The sequence below is a fragment of the Dermacentor variabilis genome, chromosome 11 (genome assembly GCF_050947875.1).
Source record: "Dermacentor variabilis isolate Ectoservices chromosome 11, ASM5094787v1, whole genome shotgun sequence".
Lineage (NCBI taxonomy): Eukaryota > Metazoa > Arthropoda > Arachnida > Ixodida > Ixodidae > Dermacentor > Dermacentor variabilis.
Window position 1 is genome coordinate 47,227,618 of NC_134578.1, and position 23,692 is coordinate 47,251,309.

At 45.8% G+C, this 23,692-nt stretch overlaps 1 protein-coding gene across 1 annotated transcript in view; it reads left to right on the forward strand.

Moving 5' to 3' along the window:
• LOC142563914 (gamma-tubulin complex component 2-like) overlaps positions 1-18,618 on the forward strand; it is a 59,360-nt gene extending 40,742 nt beyond the window's left edge. Inside the window, exons 19-23 of the mRNA XM_075674619.1 lie at positions 1,599-1,669; positions 7,235-7,400; positions 8,201-8,344; positions 10,729-10,880; positions 16,042-18,618. Coding sequence (XP_075530734.1) covers positions 1,599-1,669; positions 7,235-7,400; positions 8,201-8,344; positions 10,729-10,880; positions 16,042-16,081 — 573 coding nt within the window. The 3' untranslated portion in view covers positions 16,082-18,618. The remainder of the gene's footprint in view (positions 1-1,598; positions 1,670-7,234; positions 7,401-8,200; positions 8,345-10,728; positions 10,881-16,041) is intronic.
• The last annotated feature ends 5,074 nt before the right edge of the window (positions 18,619-23,692 follow it).

Sequence of the window (23,692 nt, forward strand, 5' to 3'; positions counted from 1 at the left end):
TTTTGTCCTCCCGTCATTCGTCCCCCACTGCCACCGCTCTCCGCTGGAACGGGTGCATAAGAGCTGCAGTCTAGAAGAGTTGAGGCAATATAGAGTAGCTGCTGTATTATTCAGGCTCGGTGGGGATTGCCCAAAATACCAAATAATCTTCATTTCCCAGAGTAATTGATGCAGGTTACATTTGAATTTAGCCTTGAGGTGTGACTTCAGAGCAACACGAATTTCACCTTGTGGTGTGGCTTCATCGCAGCGCACTGCTGCCTTAAAGCCACACCTGTGTAAGGCAGAACTCGTATTGCCATGAAGCCACACCTAAAGGATAAATTTGCATGTAATCCATGCCTTGCCATTCCTGTGAAATTGTCCAAATTCTCAGTGCAAGCTGTACGCTCAAAAATACAGTTCTGCCGAAGTTTATTAGTTGCTACAATTTGCACTGCTGTCTCAAGTCTGGATCACTGAAAATTCAGCACTGCTGCTGCCAATTATGAACCTCACATCATCTATCTATCAACCTCGCATATAAGGCAGGGGGGCACCTTGAGGCTAAGGGTTCTGGAGGAAAAAACGTCACCTTATATTCAAATAAATACGGTAGTTGCCTCATAGTGGCAGGCTCTGTTGCCAACTTTGAATAGCTGCACAGTGAAGTGCTCCCAAGCCAAATGCTTATGTTCCACCCCATTTTTCTCTTTTTACTGTGACAGAAGTTATCGAAACGCTCCAGTCAAAATTTCGGTATCAGGTTCGCCTGAGGTTCTGTGTGCAATCCAAGCACGATAAGATAGTGCCCAGCACGCCATATGCTGTGGGTGTGAGGGAAGGAAGGAGTGCGAGGATTTGCCAAGAAGGATATGGTGACTTGATGTGGTGCCATCCTCCTGCACGCCTGATATGGGAGGTCCTCTGATGAAGTGCTGACAAGGTTGAAAAGGGAGGGTGTAGAGGTTGCTGTATCGTGATCAGGCATATACCAGGGGGACAGGTGGGCATGCATCTTCTCCAGCTTGGTCGTGGCTGCGCATGGCTGTCATGGCAGTCATGGCAGCTGAGGGCACACACGGCCCATACACGAGGACCCTTGCAGACCCGTATCTTGGGCGCCATGTCTTGGGTGTAATCTGCTGCGGGTGCAATGTTTGGGCAAGCCGATATGGCTGGTCGCTCAGTGTGTGTGCTGTCTTCCTACTTGCCTAGTGTTGGAGGTCGCATAATCTCTATTTCCGGGAACACATTCAAGTGGTAGGCAACACAAAGTGTTCACTCCACGAGGCCATCGTTTTTCGTCATGCCACTGTTTTGACAGAGAGAGTGTTCCCGGTCATTTAGTCAGATCTGTTCATATTTGCATTTGTGCTTGACACAATGTTTATTAATTTAATTGGTAAAACCATGCTGGTTAATTTAATTAGTTAGCAAATTCTTGCTGCGATTTATATAGCCGATAAAACTACAAACCTTACTTTGTGTAGTTCCTTGTTGTCTATTGCTATCAATGCTTCATCTTTCATGTGAAACTGCAACTTTTTCATTTAGAAGCTACCATTGCATGCCACCTTGACTTGTCTTTAATGTGTGCTATGTATTTTGTTCTTTAGAGCCTGGGTTGCTACCAGATGGTCTTTAGGTATCTCTTCTACCTCACACACGTCGAGCGCATGCTCTCCAAGTGAGTCTCACATCTGTCTTTTGCTCACTTGTGTGCTCATCGCCGTGTATAGGCATGCTGTGAACATTTGAACTATCAAGAAGTGTATGTTATTGTGGCCGATTACAGCTGTTATCATATGGCATGTGAAATGTGCGTGGAGTGGTAATAGTGGCAGCATTCAAATGTGTCTGCTGCTTTAGTTTCAACTCTTTCGTTACCACAAGAAAATGGTCCTTTTTATAGGTCTCGGGAAAACATTATTTACCACTACAAATAACATTCCAGCACACATTGCAGCATAGCATGTCATGCATAATGAAATGCTCTTTCCAAAACCATATGTTGCCAAACAAAAAAGTTTATTAGGTAAAACATAAAAATTCTAGAAAGTGCCATTTTTGCTACCAGTTGATAAAAACAACAATAAAGATATATGATATCTACAAAAACAATAATATAAAAAGAAATTCAGAATATACATTTTAAAGATAAGTAACCCAGGAATAGTGCCTCAAAATATAGATACAGTCAACGACTGAATTTTCGGACGCCCAAATTTTCGGACATGCCTGATATTTCGGACGTCTTCGCGGCACAGCCACGAGCCCCATAGAATCAATGTATAAGGACATCTGAAGTTTCGGACGCTCGAACCCCCCGCCGTCCGATTTTCCGGACTTTTTGACGCGACGGAAGGTGCTTTGGCTCCTCGCGCAGCGCCCTTGCACAGGAAATCGACTTGCAGCCGAAGCATATCACCGCTTTGAACCACAACTAGCCGAATCTAGCCGTCACACACCGATTTGGTCTGGCCACGCTGGCTATGTTCATCGCCGCACTTCTGCCTCCGGCGGAGTTTCCGGAGCGGCGCCATTTCGTTTGTTTGCGCCGGACGCGTTTTGGCTAGCTGGGCTAGCGTGGCTGTGCTGTTGTGTCAAGTGTGTTCTGCGACGCTAAGCCTAGGTGCTTCGACGCTCGTCAGCGAACTCCACTGTTCGCAACTTCAGGATTTCGCTTGCCTTCGATGGCCCCCACTCCGTCTTCGTCGTCCTCGCCGATGGCATCGAAGTGCGGAAAGCAGTACCGTCGGTTAACGATGGAGAAGAAAGCCGCCGTTATTAAGCAAGTCGTGAGCGGCCGATCGCAGGCTGACGTGTGCAAGGAGTTCGGCATCGGCTCCGCTCTGCTGGGGTTTCCATATCCGCGAAAATAACTTTTGAACAGTTTGTTGACGCTGACAACGTGCTCGACTTCTGCGCAGAACTGACTGACGAGGAAATAGTCCGTCAGGTTGTGGTGGATTCAGAAGACTCCGATGTTGAAAATGAGGAGCCAATGCCTGCGCCGCCTACAAGCGCCGAGTTGATGCGAGCGCTGTTGACTCTTTCATCGGTGTACAGTGCTGACATGACCCTTGCTCAGATCGAGGCGAATATGATCGCATGCAACCGGAACGCCGTCCAAACAACAATCGACAAGTTCTTCAAGCCACTGCAGCAATAACACCGGCTGCCCGACGATGCACATGTACATAATAAACTGGCAGTCGGCTACATAGTTTTTGAACACCTCTTTTTATAGCCACTTCACTGATGCTTTGGCAGGGTTTCGGAAGCCTGGTAATTCGCCCTTTACCTCTAGATCCGAGAAAAAAAGAAAAAAAGTGCGTTTTTTGCATGCATTCATTTTTTCGGACTGCCCGAATTTTCAGACGTTTTCACGTTCCCTAGAGGGTCCGAAAAATCGGTCGTTGACTGTACTCAGTACACCGCTGTTCTTCGGATACAAAAAGGAAACTAAGACCAGTTCATCACTTATGCCATGTGGTGAAGCAGCTCCTAGATTTTATGAAGCATGAGTGCACTCCGCACTTTTCCCACAATACGTCTGCTTTTGTTCAGCTTTGCGGTCCTCGTAACACATTTTGCAGTTCTGCCTTTTCGGCATCTTCTGAGGATGGTCCGATGAGAAGTCCAAGGAACGTACTTCACCAGTTCGTCTAGAGTCATGCACCTCTTCTAGGACCAATCGCTGTCAGCGTAGCTGGGCAACTACAAGATTACGCAGCCAAGCATATCTGTTTTCATTTTTTGCAGATGGTCTTTATTACCTCTGCAGAGAAGAATAGTAGAAAAATCCCACGCCATTGTAAACTGTCTTGCGCTGATCCGTAGTGCTCGGCTGAGATGTGGTACGGGCGGCCTTCTTGGCATGAATGGAAGTTTCATTGCTGCTAATGGCAGCACATCATAACCAAGCAAAGTATGCACCCTGAAGATAATCAGTAGAGCTGTCAGGTTGTGCAAGAATATCAGAAGATAGGTGCGCACAAGGAAGGAGAGCACTCAATGCCGTAAAGGAAACTTGCCAGTGAACAGCTGCAGATGCCCCATGCTGACTCAAAACATCGTCACCATCAGAGCTTGAATCTGCTTGCCGTCATTTTTGGAATCGTAACTCGAGTCCTCATCACTAAATTCAAGTGCGGGAGCAGCGTAGCTTTGAGCACGACCCTTTTCTCGCGATGACAGCCGTGCGCGATGATGCCATTGGAGCGACTTTCGATAACTGCGCAGTGACACCGGCAGTGCCCCTTGCCTGGATTTTGCGAGAGAAGCAAAGCCGAAACTCTTGAAAACTTATTGAAAATGCCAGATCCGCTTGTTGGACATGCGGTGGACCTTCAGAAATACGCTTTCTTCGCAGGAGCAGCTGTACACAATCCTGTTTCGTTTTTTAAAGCAATCCAGCCACCTGTTCAATGCCTGAAAGTCGTCGATGCCCAGATGCAATGCCACAACGTCCGCCTTCTCTTTTAGAATGGTACTGTCAATGTTGATCGCACAGCTCCATGCTTAATGCAGCCACTGGACGAGAACTTTTTCTAACTTCTCATGCCGTCCTTCTTTTGCCACTTTCCGCTTGAGCCCGAACTTGTTGGCATTCTGCAATATCACCGCTTTGTTCGTCAGGATCTTCTTAAGCGAAGATTCGGGTATCTTAAGGTCCTGGCCAATGCTGGCTTTTGTGGCTCCATGCTGCTTTTCCGCTTCCTCGATAATATTTAGCTTATCGCCGAGCGGCAGAACTGTCTGCTTTCGGGACATTGTACGTCGCGTTGCTCCACACAACTCAAAACCTCCGCTGAACGCTGGTCGCTAGGATTACAACGAAAAACGTGCGATAAACCTAGGCCTCTCTGCGCCACCTTGTCAGCGATCTGCTGCTGGGAAACTGGAAGGAGAGAAACGCTTCCCCAATGCGACAAAAGGTGACGCCGCCGAGAAGAGAAGGAGAAAGTGATTGTGCAGAAGGTGCTATTTCAGCACAGTGAGCGTCGCGGGTGGCTGCTGGTGGGGGAGAAAGAAACGAACGATGAGACGAGGCAAGGAAGAAAGCTGCGCCGGAGTGAACCGGTTGTACAGTGTCAAGCACTCCTCATGCAAAGAGACGAAGCAAGGAAAGAAACTTGCGACACTTTTCTTTCGTCTGCCATTCCGTCCCACGTTTCGCGAGGGTCGTCATGTAATGCGGGTCAGGTGTAAAATTGCGTCGGATAACCGGGGTTTTAAATGAATTGCTTCTATGGGGACTTCGCTGGGACTGCGCTAATCCGTTGTAAAACCCGGGTCGTCGCAAAATCGGGGGATGTATAACCAGGGTTCCACTGTATTATCATGAATTCTTCATCCAGAGCAATGGCCTTCAAGAACGAAGATAACATGCCGAACCATAAATAATGGAGGTGACAGGCAGGTGCGGTGACGGTACTACTTTGGCTAGGTGGTTAGTTTGTGACGCTGTTGTTAGTAATGAACTGATACAAACTTGCCCAATTCACTGCCTTCCCAAATGAAACCAATATGAAGTTGGTGTTGTCTTGTAGTCTTGTAGATTGTGAAATCTGTGTCTTTGTGCTGTTAGTTGAAGTTGCCTTGGCATAGGTGCTGAAGAAGCACTCGATACTGTATAATAACTTTTTCGTGGGCGAGTTGGTGTTTGCTAAACGGCATGGCATTGTAGCAAAAAAAAAACAGAAAAGGAAAAATGTAAGTAACATTCTTCCTCTTCCGATTTTTTTTTTCGCTACAGTACCAACTCGTCCCGGCCACGGCGGCCGCATTTCGATGGCGGCGAAATGCGAAAACACCCGTGTGCTTAGATTTAGGTGCACGTTAAAGAACCCCAGGTGGTCAAAATTTCCGGAGTCCTCCACTACGGCGTGCCTCATAATCAGAAAGTGGTTTTGGCACGTAAAACCCCAAATATTATTATTATATTACAGTACCAACTCGATACTGTGCTTGTGCTTGCCGTGCATCCTTGTTTGCTTTGCAAGTGAATAACTTTCTTTGCCTTTTCGCCTGTTTTGTGGTTGGTTGGTCGTTGCATTCGACAAGGATATTGTTCATACTATTACATTGGCAATAATCGACGATGGTATCTGCAAAATTTTTTGCCTGTGTTGATTTTCACCAGATTATCACTTTTGTGAAGTCGTAAGATGCAATTGCACATGCCTGCCATCTTTTACGATTTTATCGTAAAATTCTCAATTTTTACTGTTTATGATTGTTATATTGACACAAATATTTTAAGACTTCTTCATTTGCATATGGTTTAGAGCAGAGCAAATTTTAAAAAAGGCAAATATAATGGCTGAGGGAATTTTTCTGGCCCAATTTTTCGGTCTTGCGATTATACAGACCAACCCACGAGGTAGTGACATCAAATACTAGAACCACTGCATGATGGAAACCAAATATTTGACAGCTGTTACGTGAATATTTTATTATGAACTTAATAAGCATTTATGCTTGTCTGTGGCACAGATCATTGCTACTGCGACGATGTAGAGGAAAGTGCCTGTTCACAGCATCCATACAAAACTAAGTCTGAGTCTTTAATGAAACTGTCAACATATTGAATAATCCAACAGTCATTACTATTTTTCACCAAATTTTAGTATTTTCTTGCTTCCACGTAGTGCTTTCTGAATTCTAAGGTTTGTGGTATGTTTACAGATCACAAGATGCCCTTACAGAATGCAAAATTTGTTGAACATTGTTGCTCATTCTGAAGTGAAAGAAATGTTTCCTGATGAGGAGCAGTATGCTTGGGCGATCAGTTTTGGTGATAGTTTCACTATCAAGTGATCTCCCAAAACTGTGCCCATGAGAGCCAATGAGAGCGTTTGCCCAACCTTTTTCGCAAGTGCCCAGTGCAAATGCTCATAAAATCTTGTGAAAGTGAAAATTATCTCCAAAAGTGATCACCTGAAAAGTGATCATCTGAGAATACTGTTCTAGATTGTTCACACATCAGAAATAGTTTGTAAATTCACGAATCTACGCAAGCACCAGCTAATAATCTAGGAAGTGTGACGAGACATATTGGTGGATGAAACGGACCAATTGGAGCAGCATGGACAACCAGCGGTTGAGCTCCCTGCCGTCATTGTGATTTGACTGTCTGCTCTTATGAGCACAAGTTGAAGCAGTAAAAATTTAGCTTCTTAAGTCACACTTTCCAAAGTGTTTCAGTTCCTCGTCACCATAGTAGACTAATACAGTCACTCTTCAGGGTTTGGGTTCGAGACAAGGCCGCCAAGCAGCGGTCGGCGGCATACCCTGTCGTCGCGTTCGGGCTGCGCCAGCGAATGATGCACTTTGTCAAGAACCTGCAGTACTTTGTCACCGTCGAGGTCATCGAACCCAGCTGGCATGTGTTCCAGGACCGAATGCAGAAGGTCTGGGCCCTCCTTTTTCTGTTTTGACTGGGCAACCATGAATTAGGTCGTTTGTGCATATTGTAAGGAACCGCTTTATTAATGTGGCAGCATTAAGGAGCTCATGTCGCAGAAAAGCCGGTGTCGGCGTCAGCGGCGTTGACCGTGAGCGATAAATCCCGTAAGGCACTTTTTTAGCCGAGCTCGTGCTTCTACCACGAGGATCAAACTGTGCTGCTGGTGATGATATATACAGATAAAGAAGATGTACAATGGATGATGATATGGGGCGATGATGAAGCTGAAAGTCAGGCATCTGTTGCGCTCACAATATGTAAGAGGCATTATGTTAGACATAACGTTAAAAGACAGGAAGAGAGTGGTGTGGATTAGAGTGCAAATAGGTGTAGCTGATATTTTAGTTGACATTAAGAGGAAGAAATAAAATGGAGCGGACCATGTAACATGTAAGGCAGATGACCGGTGGGCCACTAGAGTTACAGAATGAGTGCCAAGGTAAGGGAAGAGAAACCGAGGACTGCAGAGGCTTGGTTTGATGATGAAATTTGCAGGCATAACTTGGAATCGTCTAGCGCAGTTGGAGATCGCTGGTATGAATGTATAAAAATATAAGTTTACCATTTATGAATAATGAAGAGCACATTGCATCATGGGACATACTCTGTCACTGTATTTTCGCAGCAGCAGCATGAAACATGCCTTGTGCTTAATCATTTTCTTTCCAACAAAAGCTCCGTTATCAGTAAAAGTGACACTTTGGACACATCATCGCATTGTCTTTTGCTTTGGCCCCCCCACAGGTCCAGACGATAGATGAAGTGCTTGAGCAGCACATGGACCTGACAGAATCGTTTGTCAGCATGTGCATGCTGACCAACAAGGAGGTCTTCAAGCTCATCCACGACACTCTGCAGCAGTGCCTTCAGTTTACCTCCTTCATGCTGGTCAGTCCGACACCTTTACTGGGGCCCGCATTTGCATGCCTGAGTTGGCAGATAAATGGTTTCGAACAATGAACACATAGGTACTGAGTGGGAGACCGTAGCAAGATGAGGACTGACAGAAACTTGCCAGCCTTGCTTACGGCTGCATGGTAGATCGTTTCTGTGGAAATCTGCAGCCGGTAAAAAAGTTTCATGAACCGTCCCAGAAAGGTAATTGCCCCGGAAAGGTGTTCTGGAAAGTCAGGCACCCCAGAAAGGGATTCTGGAGAGGCGATCACCCTGAAATGGTGTCCCAGTGAGCACCCGACAAAAGTGGCACGGAAAGGCAATTGCCCAAGAAAGGTGACCGCCCCAGTAAGGTGTTGGTTCTGAACTTGATCCCTTGATCAGGTCGGACATCTCACTCGAGAAAGTTTCGTTCTGTGAAACCCATATTGCGTTTTTTTTTATAACTTCGTGCTACTGTCAGATGGATTGCATTTCTTGTCTTCCAATAAAACATCTTGTACTTTGCAGATTTCTGTAGAACTGATCTGCCATAATCAGATGTGCCTCCAAGTTACCGTCAAACAAAAAATGGATAATATGTTAGAAAAGGGTGTGTGACTAGGGTATAATGAAGCATACGAGTCCTTTCATGTAATGCAATACAGTCAACAACCAATAATTAGGTCGCTAAAAACCCTTCGCCTTCCCATTTTCCGGACTTTTTGCCATGACCGCAGGTGTGAAACGGCATCAATCGAAGCCACTTTTACCGCTATTTTAATTATATTGCAGCCTCAAACCAGCATTCTCGCACGCAGAACTGCTGGCATCCGTAGCCACCACCATGGCAACGCTAGGCCTACTTGCTTCGATGTTCGCTACAAAGCTGCTTGCTATTTGCTGCCATGTGCTTAGAATGCAGCTCTGAGCGCCCATTCCTGCAGTGAGCGTTGGCGTCCCTCGTAACCGAGCGAATAAGCACAATGAAGGATGAAAGACTGCGAGAGTGAAGAGAGCATGGGGAGGAAAGAGAAGGAGGGTGCAGTGGAACCATGAGGCAGAAAGCAGGAGAGAAGGGTATGGCAAAAGCTTGAGAAGAAAACCATAGTGTCATGCAAGATGGGCTCCGTGGCGACTTGGCTACAAGATAGTGCCAGAGCAGTGCATAGTCTGTTCACTGATGACACAACCGATACCATATATAGAAACAAGGCACTGCACGAGCGGAGGTCTCTGCAGCGGCTGCTGTGAATCGTGTCCGCGTGTCACCCATACGCTGCCTCGTGATCTCCCAATTAGCAAGGCAGTCGCACCACTTTGTTTGCAATGTGCTGCATGAGATGGATTGTCTGCACCAGCCAATACATTGTGAAATGAAAACACGTACAGAGCTGCGCTCAAATTCAGCATTAGGGAGTATCGTAATCGTCGGCGAATTTTTCATTGAAAGAATTCACTGCTGTCAGCTATGGTGCTGACTCCACCTTTGTAATCCTCGCCAATGGTTTCTTCGTGCAAAAAGCATGGCACATTGCATATGCCACTTCTCAAAAGTCAGCTTCGCCGCAACATAACGGTGTTAAGCGGTGAAGCTTACGCAACGTTTTGTGTAAGCTTCACTGTATTGCTTCACATATTGCAGTTTATATGCCAGGTCTCAAAAGTCAGCTTCGCTGCAATATAATGGTGTTAAGCGGTGAAGCTTACACATTGTATCCTTAAGCTTCACTGTAGTGCTTCACATATTGCAATGTAGAGCAAGAGTGGGAAGGGGCAATTGTCATGGACACAGTATGCATTCCTTAATTAAATAGGCATGCACCTGCCATCTCCAGTTACATTACGAACACTAATACACCTAATAGCTATACTAGCAGGCCTTCAGAGCTGTTTTGGACTTGCCTGTGGCGATTTGAGCCCTTTGGTGTGGTAAAAGTCATGCATTCATTTTTTTGGACTGCCTGATCTTTCTGACACTCTCGCAGCCCCTAGGGAGTCCGAAAAGTCAGATGTTGACTGTACCTTGACAACAAATACCACCTTTTCTTCCTGAAAAATGCAAGTAATTGATTTCGGTATATAAATTTGTTTACATGCTGTAATCTACAGCTGGAATGTCAGTTGCATTTTAAATTTCATGCAGATTATGGTATTGAGTTTGCAAAATTCTGTGCCATGTTTGGTACATGACCACTGTGTTACAAATTTCAGTGCATATTTGGATGTTTCATCTATTCTCTAGTTGGTCAATAAGCGCAGTGTGCTTAGGGCCTTCATTTTAATGCTGTCTGTAGCAAAAGTAGTTTTGAAACGAAAAGATGATTGATTGATTGATTGATTGCTTACTTTACTCGTCTGTGTGAGACCTCGTCCTTCTTCCTCTCTTTCTTTTGTAGAGCGACACTAAAGTGGATAACTTTGAGGAGCAAGTGAACCAGTTCCAGCACAGCTTCCACATCCATCTGAGCTCACTACGCAAGAAGCTGCTGGAAGATGGTGCATCATCACACTCCACCCACGAGATAAACCTCGCCGAAATGCTTCATCGGTAAGTCAACAAAAAGTGCCGTGAATTGTCTCAATCACTACAAAAGCTGGTGCTTCGCTGGCTTTGCATGCAGAAACAAAGTTCAGCTTTTCAAAAGCGTAATAATGCTTTTCAAAGCCGTAAAGCTTACGTAAACCGTAAGCTTATCATCCGTAATAATGCAGTGCTTTGTGATGGACGTGCGCCGTACTTTGGACGACACTGAAAAACAGTCCACAAATTCATTCACGAGACTCAGTAGACGTTCTTTCTGATGGTCTGGCAGAGCAGCGTTAACATGAATCCGTTCTTTTAGGCTCGGTAACTCAGATTGCTGAGACGATGCAATGTCTAATGTGGTAATGTCAGTAGCATCAATAATTTTGCGAAGAAACGCGATTGTCGTTCCTCGCGGTACATGCTGGTACTCGTTGCTAAAGTTTGTTAGCAAAACGGCTGAACATTTGTTTCGCACCTGAAGAAGCCCTCTGGCTATGGAAATGTGGCGCTGAAGAAGCAGAGGGAGGTTTGTCTCCGCAATTCCTTCGGCCTCGTCCTCCATGTCGCATAGGACAAGGGTAAGCACGGTGCTCTTGGGTGGCAACGTGACGTGATCGTCAGCTGCGTGAAGCGCGACGTCATGGTCGTCATTACTGTTCACTGTGGCTTGCGTAGTAGCGAAGCAGACTCTGGACTCTTGCAGGTCGATGAAAGCACCGTTCGCCTGAAGGAAGTTCATGCTGAGTAAAAGGTCCTTTGAACATTCAGGAAGAATGACGAAGTCGCCGATGTACGTGAAGCTCTGAATGTTGACTCGTGCCGTGCACCGGCTCATTGGAGTTATAGGGCCCTCCTGCAGTACAAATCTGATTCCTGGTCCATTGCGTCGAAACTTTGTTAAGTATACGCGCAAGATTCTGGCTCATAACAGACGTGTCCGCACCCGTGTTGATTAATGCCGTGACTTCGTGGTCATATATGGTAACTGGTACGTCGCAAAATACTGACACCGAACTACAGTCGAACCCGGCTATATCGAACTCGCAAAAAAACGCCTATCAGTTCGATATAGAGCATAATTCGATATAAGCCTGCTAAATAATTGGATGTCATAAAAGCACATACCATTTATAAAATCACTTTATTGATGAAACTAGCTTAGTTTCGCACGAAATAGTCCTGCATTTTCTTCTGCTTGGGCGATTTTGCTGTGTGCGAGGCACGCACTTCCCCACGTTGTCTAAGGAGTCGGAGCAGCTGAGGCCGCAACATTCCGCATTCGCGCTGAAGCACCGGACTAGTGCGAGCGCACCAATCACTTCGGAGGATGTGGGCCAAAGACGGTCGTTGCTTTCCTCGTAGTGCCCATTTTCACTTGTGCTCATTTTCACTTGTGCTCGGCACGATGTCGGCAATGTAGTCTTCGTTTCCGGGCTCTCCCGTGGTCGCGACACCATCATTTGCGCTCACAAACTCGTCCACCGTTGATTCGTCAACAGCTTCCGGAAAATCTGACAGCTCGCTCCAAACTTCGGCAACAACGACAACGGCTTCGTCGCATTAATCAGAATTCACAGTCATCACCGAGCACGCGGAAGTCGGTACGGCTGAAGCTATTTTGGATGAACCACTCGTACACGGCCGTGCGTACGCGTCGGGCGCCACGGGCACTACGGGCACCGGGTCACGAGTTAGGCCGCTTCAGCCCTAATTTCCCCCTTCAAGATCGTGCCGAGAGTGCACCTCGGAATCTTGTACGTTGCGGGGACATTCTACTTGTCACCGCGTTCGACCCGGTTTATGATTTCGAGCTTCACGACGAAAGGCGAATTCTGCCGCTTCATCACGGCAACACTCCGGGAGAAGGCGCACACAATGAATCAGATAAGCAGCGAGACAACTCGCACTTACGCCATCTTGCACGACGAGGGCACAAGAGCTTCTGATTGGCTGTCTGAGCAAGCGCTACCGCGCTGCGGGCGGGCGGGCCAGGATCATTTTTTGTAGGGGGGTGTCGGCGGCTCCGAGGTAGCGCGGTCACGTAGGGAGAGCGGTTGGATGGAGCCGCGCCGCCGGGTTTTCCCGTCACCACGAGGGAAAGCCAACTTCCCGGGGCACTTTCCGCCGCTTGACGTTCGATATATCGGGAGTCGCTACTAGTTTTGTTCGATGTATGCGTAATTTTTGCTATATATACTCATTGTAACTATACCGTGTCAAGAAATTGTTCGATATATGGCATAATTCGATGTAAACGGGTTCGATATAGTCGGGTTCGACTGTACGCTGCTTTCTCTGCATCTCAATTACGTCATATCATGGTCGTCGTAGTGGAGGATCTTCAGCGTTCGCAGCATCATCGACGTCACCTCCGCAGGTCGCTAGACTCAGTTTTCCCGGGAGGCAGGGCTGGGTGAGCGACGCCTTGTTGCGCTCGGCATGAAGACGGGGCTGGAAGACCTGTAACGGGCAGGTGACGGTGTCGGGGGTCACGGAATCGTGGGCCAAACGAGCTCCTGGTGACCGCGAGGTAGGCTTCAATCTCCAAGGGGCGTTCACCATTGCACGGGCACGGCTCATTCCGTGAAAATCCACGGAGCCCAGCTCGGCGGTAAGGACACGCCCTGTAGAGGTGGTCGGCTTCACCGCAATGAAAACACAAGAGCCTCTGGTCTGCAGTGCGCCATACGTCACTCTTGCGGGGTGCTCATGTTTCAGACATGAATGGTGTGCGGCTAGTTCTGAAGTCGCCAGTTGCTTGTTCAACGGCGCGCACACCATGAAAGTCCGGGACGTCGCGCGCATCGTGAAAAGTCGGAGACAACGAATTTCTTGCAGCTTCCGCATACGACATGCAAGACATGCGAGACATGCGAGAACCATGCCGATAATGCCATTTTGCAAGGCGGCAAAACAGAGACAAAGAATTCACGTTCAAAACGACACCAAGATGGCGCAGGTAGGCCGCATGGGCCGGGAATGGCGCGCACGCGACATTTGACTCCGTTTCGGCATTTGTGCGCATTTTGTAGGCCGCAGTGGCCTCAGTAGTCGCGTTTTTTTTTTAGTTTGTGGTTGAATTAGGTGCTGATAATTACAGAACAGGTAGTTTATGAGACGTAGAACCCAAAAATATTGTTTTTTCAAAAATCGACTTTTTCACGATTTTTCATTTTTCCAGGGCCACGTCCCCCCCTTAAATTCTTAGAGCATCCTCGATGCGGAGGATGCCGCTGAGATAATTGTTTTGCATAGCACATGCCTCCAGGTCCTTGTGTTTCAAGGGGTCTAAGGAGGCAGTAGTGCTCTGGCTAATTTTATAATCCGATATATTTTATACATCGTATCTTTCTTTTGAAATGCATAATAATGTTCATAGTACACATCATCGCCATAATCTTATACAGATTTTACGCACTTTAGAGCAACTATTTTTAAGGCCCCTTTACAGCCACTTCACACCTATTTCATAGAACTCATAACTAGACTGCGAACGCATTACCACGGGCATGGCGCTCTTTTGCCATACTTGGCCCTTGCGCCATTAAACATCAAACATTCATTCATTCATTTGGGTCTGAGACGACCACAAACATAGGGATCGGCCGCGCTATTGCCATGTCCGCGTAGCGCCTGTTTCGACACATAGAGATTATGGCGAGTGGAAACTTCCAGTCCAGACTCGCGAGGTGCAAAGAGCCGAGCAGATGATGCGAGCACCGGACCAGTGGTGAACTGCGCTGGAGTCACGTGGCGGCCGCGGCCAATGAGACTCCGGCATGGCCTTCAATCATTTGCCTTTTGTATGCTTGTTTCTGTATGGAGCAGGTAGCTGAAGCGGCATATCTGAAGACGGAGAAATGCACTTTCCAATGAGACCAAGATGGTGGTGCTCGGTTGTGCTTTTCCGGAGATATTGTGGCTTGAAGAATGCCGTTTTTTCTTTATTTCCTTGAAATTTTTCACCATCTTGGCTGATAAAACAAATTTCTTAGAGCACTTCTACATGGTTTACAGTGATGAGATTTCGGAATCGGATAGAAAAAGAGAATGCAAATTGAAAATGTGATTTTCAAAAATTCGCTTTTTGGGGCATTTTTCACCATGCGAAAGCCACGTCCCCTCTTAAATAAGGTAAGCTTATACTTTTAATTGGTACCTACCCTTAATTGTCCTATGGCTTTCATATAGGCAGGGCAAGAGCAATTACCGTAAGAACCAGAATGTAAGTAGTTAAAAAGAAAGATTTGGGGAAAAGTGCCTCTTCTTACAATGTGATCTTTGTCACAATTTCACTTATCATTTGGCCACTATGGGACCGTAGGGAAGTTGCGGGAAACATGTTTCCATTTTCGTTGCCAAAGGGAACACACGAATGTCACAAACTGCACTAGCCAGCAAACCCGAGGACACACCTACAGGCCAGGCCGGCAGCAGTGATTGCCATGCCTGCACCTCGGGTATTCACTGTGTATCGTTCACTGCCCACTGACAGTGCCTTTAAGAAGTTCTACATAACAAAGCCTTAAACGTCACCAATGATGATGTGCTGTTGGACGCCTGAAGTGACTGGTAGCCATCCCTGGATGAAAATTCTGGCAGTTTAGAGAAGTTACACGTTGGATTTTAATCTCCTGTGATGAAAGACCGAATTGGCCAAATAAATGTGCCTTGTAGTTTGCTGTAATGCAGAATAGATACATTGCTGTTGTCTTCACCTTAAGGCAAGGAATCGATCTGTGTTACGATTTATATGGTATGGCTTTCCCAAGATTCTCGCACATCTTGACATCACAGACACCACTGATAGAAATAGGGCTGTAACTGCAGTCGTCGGTACTTCTTGGTATAAATGAATTTGAGTAAACGATGTGGCATAAGAGCACGTACTAAATGTTCTGTTGATCGTTACGAGGTGACATGCACAATGTATGCATAGCCATACTAGTACTGCCAAATGTCAACATTAACATTGTCCAGTGTAAATCCATTGTGGCCCCATGTTTGCCCAACAGCGACCCTGCTGCTTGTGTTGCTGGTGTGTCAACTGTTGGACATCTACTTGGATGAAATATTTCAAAAATGGAGGCGTGGCCATGACACAAATCGTAGCACCAGTCTAGTCAATGATGGCCAAATCAGTTGTATATCTTTTCTTACCCAGTTGCATGGTTATGTGCAGGATCGATTTCAACCGATTCTACTCAAGTACTCCCGAGTAACTGAAAAGCACCTAGAGGAACCTTGGCAATCCCACAAGCAACTTGTCCAGCTGGCTGCCGTGCGACCAAAGGAGTGGCTTCCACACTTTCAGCACAAGCTTTCTGTACAAGTGTGTGCGCCATGCCAACTTTCTGTTGTGCGATAACTGCTACTTACTGCCGTTAGCTTGCAACCTCAAATTGGCAAGTTGCCAATTCTGTGTTTGTCACTTTTGTTGTGGCTTGCAAGTTGAGAATGCCGTCTGTGCATGGCATGTTGCCGTATCTGTGGGAGTGGGAACTCTTGGCTGTGAGCTGCAACAGTTGAAGCACTCGTTGAAATGATTGCAGCGTCTGGCTCATCGAAACTGGTGTTGAAAAGGAGTTGAGAAGATGTGAACCCTGTGGGTTATGGTAATGAAGCCAAACGGCATGCTAAGTGGCCGAGATTAACTAGCGATTGTGTCACTAGGGGACGCGTTACATATTACGCTTCTCTGGCGATGCGCGTTTTTGTTTGCCAAGGTGTTAGTACAACATAGTTTGTTGTTCTCCGATGCCAGTGACCTCTTGTCACGATTTTGTTTGTTGATGGCGTACACTGGTAATAGGAAAAATGTTGGCTGCATGCCAACTGGCATCCAGTGTGACGAGGAGTGATCGTGACATAGCGTGAACGCTGGTGCACCCATATTTACCATTGCGGAAATAAGTATGCCTTTTGCGTTGCATTTATTATTTTTTTTTATCCTGCTGGGCATGCAACTTCACAGCAATGTTAGTCAGGAGGTTTGATGTTTGTTTTCTGTATTTCTGCGTTAAGCCTAACTGGTGTCGTCGTATTGTGAACATTGAAGTGCCATTTGAAGGAAGCAGCACCAGCTGTGTTACGTAGACTTGTTGACTGATTGAATCTCAATTTTGAGGCATACAATGTCTTGCTCTTGATTTGTTCATTCCAATACGAGTTCATTTAAAGGAAATGAGTCATTTTAGAAAACTGATTTTGGGTGTTCGTTGTGTTCCTGCGTTGCTTTAGAATTGAGTAGTTTGCCTTTTTCTTGTTTTTATATGTTAATGCTCAGTAGTGCTGAGGTCTTAACTAGGTTTTAAAATCAATCCTTTTGCACTCATATACTTGTGCTTCCTTCTGCACTTGCTACATCGTTACCCTAATAGCGCAGTCAATGCCAGCAGTCACTAGCACCAAAGAAAGGAAGTTATTTTATCAGTTGCCTTTTAATTTTTTGTGTGTTATTAACCGCTGGTGGACTTGTTCATTCTGCTCATGTCGTATTCCATTTGTAGCTCTCACCTATCTTATTTTCTCGTTCTGCACAGGTGATACAAAAAAAGCTGTCTGAGGCAGAAAGCACAACTACGTCTCTTCAGAGGGACTGCTTCAAAGAGGTGGACATTTCTTCTAGAACAAATCACAGTGTCCACTTAGCTAATTGAGAGACCTGAGAGAATTTCCTGCAGCTGCAGTGGAAATATTGCAGTGGAGTTGCAGTGCATGAGTGCTTGTCTACCATGTTTTGGGTGCACATGAAAGCTTAACTGGTGCTCAAATTAATCTGAGGGTTTCCACTACACTGTGTCTCATAACTAACATTTTGCTATGGGTGCATTGGAACCCAGCAATCGATCATTCAAACAAGCCAGGTGATGGCAAATGTGTGAATTTATGAGTAATTCCAAGGATAGCATCATTTTCGGGATATCAATCTTCAGTATATGCTACAAAATCATTGGCATTCTATTTAGCCGTGTCCCGCAGTGTGTGACAGAGGCTTTTTAGGAAGGAAAACGTCCAGTGCAATGACAGCTTACCTTGTAGCTCGTCTTGGGGACTCCAGCAGCAAGATTAAAGTTAAAGTGAGAAACTGTAGAGTAAGTAGGTGAACATTGCAATTTTTCATCAAGTAATGTCTGCAACATTAGGGAATATTGTTTGGTACCATCTGGCAATGCCTGGCTTGACCAGTTACAATGAACACGCAGTCCTGTTGCACATTGGTTCGTGTCACTTCAGTGAGCATATGCAAAGCATGAGAAAATACTGTGGTTGACAAAAAAAAAGTGCATTTCCTTGTGTGTTCAGGCTGCACATTCCTTGTGGTTTCTACAACTCGAACAGGTGAAATCATGCCATCTTCCATGGGCCATCTTCCATTTGAAAAAAATTTGTTTGGAATAGAAAAGAATCGGCAGTATGTTGTCGACAAAACATCACTCTGTTATCTGCACGAAATCAAACAGTATTACTGTTTGTTGCCCTTTCCCCTGTTTAGGCATGTTGTCTTTCTTGCATCTCAACGTGTGCCATCTCGACCAATTATCTTCAGGTCGGCTGCTCTGGTAGAGGCAGGCAGTCTGTTCTCTAGTGATACGTTTTAGTGGGCATTTGATGCGTACGCCATGCATTTGATCTCGTTGTCCCTTGGGCAGAGTCGGAACCGTTTCAAGGAACTTGCACTGCGTGGTATTCGAAGTGGGCATTGTTGAATGTACAGCTCATTGCGATCCCTTTGTTATAATAAAGATACTGCAAGGATTGTCTTTCTCTTTATTTTAATGAAAGTGTTTTTGTGTCTTGACATCCTTAGATGTCTTAGTGGTGGAGAGGAGGATAGCGCGAGGAGGAGTGCAGCGCCAAGAGGTAGGTGAGAGGGGAGATAGTAACGGTTGCTTGCTTGGCTAGTTGGCTCATTGCAATTTATGTAACTGAATGAAAAAAATTAGAAAGGGACGACAATAGAGACAGAGTGAAAAGAGCGCTCTTTTCACTCCATCATCGTCCCTTAATTGTTCGCCTTGTTATATAAGCAAATAGTAACATTGACCAGTTGGAGCAGATGGTGGTCACTCTACCAGTTGAGCAAACTATTGCCCTTTTCATTCATCATATTTATTGCTGAAAGCTTAATCACTTGTACAAGGAGCAATACCTGATAAGCAAACCAGTGACGAAACTCGCCATATGTGTAAGCTATACCGTTATTAACATTGACGGGCCCGCACAAGTGGTGTCATTGAACACATTCTTTGTACTACTTCCAAGCGAAATTATTCCTTTAGAATGCTTACCTTGTACTAGAAAGATGGCAAGAATATGAGCTGCTAATAAAGAGTACCAATCGAATCTCGCCTTTATCATATACATTTTATTTCTTTGTTGGTGGTCAGCCATTTGAGCAAAGTGCGGCATAACCTGGAGGCAGCATAACGAAATTGTTGGGCTAGCTGATGCTGTTGCTTTTGCAGTGACATAGTTTATTGTGTTCAAAAAACAATTTCAACGGAAAAAAATGGCCAAGATAGCTGAAATCTAGTGCTCTGTCTTGTCCTCTCTCCTTTTTCGGTTTTTTTGCTCTAAAAACTGTTGCAGGAAAACCAGAAGGTTAACAATTATGGCAGTGCGGGGCTGATTAAAGGGTCCCTGAAAGGGTTTAGACTAGCTTTGTAGACGCATAGAGTAAAGCTACTGTAAAACATTCATGCTCAATTTAATGGAAGTGTCTCGTATTAAGAGCTGCGGACAGTTTCAAGTTGCCTACACCCTAGCCATGCTTTTCCTCCTCAACTCTTTGCCGGGTGATCGGGGTTCAAGTCTGCCTCTGTCATAATAGGTCTATTCAATTCAGCCAAGGTTCTTACGCCTCTGCACTCATCCACGGTGTGTCGCACTTAAACCTTTGACTCCTCAAGGTGCAGAAGCGCCCCCTGCACTCTCGCCCTCGATTGCATGAGGTGCGAGGTTAGTTGCCACGGTGCAGTGCACCTGTGAACCTTGCTGCAACGAGGTGCAGCCACGGGAACCACCAATGGAACCACCATTGCCGACGCATTGCAAACAATGGTAATGGCTATGTTTGTGGCCATTGACGGCAGCCTGATGCAGTTATTCCCCATTCTAGATGAACTTGGTGTGATCGTCTTTAAAGGAGATGCCTCGCTTTACACTACAACAGGTAATGTTGCCAGTATCCTCTGTAAACGTAATAGCACGGTTGTATACATGCAAAGTGGCGACATTTCTTCCCTTCTTTTTGCAGATCAAAGAAGGGTGATAGTCCCTTGCATGCAGAGTGGTTTTGCCACCGATGCAGCGCAGGCAGAGCCGCCTGGAGCTGCACCTTCGCGTTGCGGAGACACCACACCGCCGATGCCATCGACTAGTGAAGCTGCTGCCGTGCGCATGTCAGCCATGCAATGTCCACAATGCGATTACGAAGAAGCTTTGTGGAGCGGCTGAAGGATAGAGTTCCTCATTGAAAATTACAAGGAGCACTTAGGCTGCATTGGGAAAAAGCGGGGACTAATGTGAGACTTAGCACTCGATTCGTTTGTGTTTGCTTTGCATTTTGTGTTGTTCTGCATGCAGGAAAACCAGCTGATGCTCCTTTTAACAGACTCATTGAGCGATGAGTTTGGGTGCTCCATCACTGTCCTTCAATTTACCAACAACTGGATATCACTCAAGAGAGCGTACAAGTTCGCGGCAACAATAGGAAATCTGGCAGTGCAGCTGTTGAGGGCAGTTTTGGGGGGTAAGTTTGCAGTGCAGTTTTTATTTAATTCATGGTCTCGTATGCCAGTGCATAGTTCAGCTAGCACTTAACGTCTGTGTTGTACATGATACACATGCACTGAAAGAACGTCTTATTCACAGCATTTACATGAAATTAGTAACAAAACTGGCAGTTTCCAGGCTTAAGGAGTCCCTTAAATACTTTATACTGAAGCATTAAAAAATTGGAGGATGCTTAAGCTTCGCCTTCAAGAGTGGAACGCGATAGCGTTATCGCACCCCGTTCGCACCGCCCACTCATTCGCTCGGCATGCTCTTGACGAGACGAAGGGGAGGAGTGGGCGAGCGGTGCGCCACGGTGTCGGGCAGCGCCGTACATTGCGAGGAGGGGTTTTCTGTGTTTGCTGCAAGATGGCTCTGCGTGTGCGCCAAGCGCAGAAGAAATGTAGCAAAAACTTACTTTGCTACTCGTTTAACTGTGGCTTCTGTAATTTACATGCTCATAATTACCGATATACATCGCAGTATAACTTTCTACGGCACGTTTCTAAGGCAACACCGCATTCACTAGAGGCGCTTTTGTCCCACTTTGAACCATTGAACTCATGGCTCAGTGGTAGCGTCTCCGTCTCACACTCCGGTGACCCTGGTTTGATTCCCACCCAGCCAATCTTGCAAGTTTTTATTTAGCAATTGCCTTCCGGGATTTTTCGCCGCCGATGCCGACAACGCCGGCTTTTCTGCGACACAAGCTCCTTAACACTGTCGCGTTAAAAATGCCTGAGCATGCAATGTTAACAAGTATCGGCTTCAGAGAATAGCTTACTCTAGTAGTGCATCCCTGTCCATCACTCAATTCACAGGAAATTGTACCGCTGTCGTAGGCAGTTATGCTCTCTGCAAGCCATGTGAAATTTGCCTAAGTAATTTTTTTGACGCCAATGTTTCTCACTCCTGTCCCTGTTTGCACTGGGATAAGTATAAGTGCATAAAAAGAAATTAAAGAGCAGAAACGTCGTTTCTCTGTTTTTGCTACAATGTGCCAAGCTTTACTTGTGGAAATGCACCAGTTGTGCCACCAGTCATGTGGCACCACCTGCACGTTTTCGTTTTCGGTGCCGTGCGCCTTTTCTGAATTGAACAAACTTAATGCGAAGCCGTGAAGTGCTTTTGGTGTTTTGGAGCCAGCGCGCAGTGTTGATCCTCGCGAAGAGCTATCTAAGCGTGCAGTGCAAGCATTCTGTCGCAACGCCGAGGTGTCCGGCGTTCCGATAAACGAAGACGAGCTGGGCATTTTTCCGGATGCATAATGTGAGCGGCCTGCACAGTGCAGCCACCTGCAAGCACAGGGCTCGACCAGCCATACACAGATAGTATTCCTGTAACCAATTGTAAAACGTTTTAACCATTTAGGAACTGTTCACGATTAGCAGAACACACAAGCAAAGACACACAGAGATTCGGTTTGCAAGTTTTATTATTTCTCTAAACTTTAATTCGGCTGTTGAAGGAACAGATCAAGCAAATAACTGCTGTTGCCTTGAATAATTCTCAAAGTCACGTGAAGCTGAGTGACGTCGCAGCACGGTGAACTATGTCGGCGCACTTGCGCGATCGACATAGACTCTCTGGCTGGGAGTGTGGTACCCCCGAGGAGAGAGGCACAGGTCATTTCATTTGGAATTTCAGCTCTTTTCATGGCACATATCGGCATAATACAATAAAGGTACAATGGTTAGTGCGCTTTGTCAGTTCAATATTGCCAGGCCTGGTGACAGGCCCTTTAAAGGCATTTGCAATGAAATTTCAGTTTGGCTAAATGACTTGAGTACCCAACCTTGAACACGCTGTCGGGTTGGTGTCTAATTGTCATTAACAGCTTTTAAATAGCACTTATAGCAAACGATGCGTGCACCTAGTGGTATATTCGTGGTTTACGGAAATGATGCATATTCCAGGCCATGGCCACCGAGATTTTGATTGCATCACGGGCATAGCCCGATCTCGAAAGTCATGCCAAGGAGTCCTCTGGTTCTCTAGCTTGGAGCGGTAATGGCGACTTTATTTTTTTCTTAATTTCGGTACTTGCATTTGAAAAGTAATATTTTGCATGTAGACTGCCCTATATTAAGGCTACCTAAAACGGCTTTTTGCAGGAACATCGTGTTCCTGCGTTTCGAGCTGTCCATTAATTCACATGGATTTTCCTACAAAAATCACTATAGGGAGCTGCAGCGCTGTGATCGGTCAGCTACGTTGGGAATTGTGGGCAGAATATGCGTTTTCTAACTTCTGCGCTTGATGTTGCTTCAGACGTTCTTGTGGTGCTAATTATTACACTTTATACATTTCTAAACTTTCAATCAGTCATAGCTTTCTGAATAAGCGTAGGCAATAACTCTGTGAACATGCATAATCATTGCAATTCGGTTTATTGCGCAATATATTTTGTTCAGAATGATCATTTGCAAATTTACAAAGCTCTTTAAAACCGGAAGGACGAAGCTTATACAAAGCCACATACTATGCATAATTCATATTCTGGCGGAACAGCCAAGCAGCTCCTGTAGGGACTGAGTGGGTGTGTTCCAGTTCTGACTAGCCATGAAGACAGTCTGCTAGCTTTGACTGCTAGGAAGACAGCTTCTAGCCAAATAATGGAACGCATCTATAGAAGACGCCTCGGCATATTCACGCTACCTCGAGTCTACAAGAAAAAAACTACTAGGGAAACATTTATTGTCGATTTATTTTAACACTACATGTGCGGAACCAAAAAAAAAAGCAACCCCTGTGGCGCGAGGAGTACGCGCCGAGAGAGTGTTAGAAAAATTACCGACGATTACGTTACTTCCTAATGCGAAATTTGAGCGCAGCAAATAAGCTGTTTCACCTTTTCGATAGATTGAGGCAAAGAAATCGAGCAACACATGTATGCACTATCACAGAATTTTTTTTTTATTTTTCACACGTATTCCTTTAACAAAGACTCCACTAGGTAAGCTTCTGCTTCGGCGGCACGCACCTCTGGATTCTGACGGCGACGGCGCTGGGCCTCTGCTCTGGCAGCTCGTTTAGCAGCAGCAGCAGCAGACGGA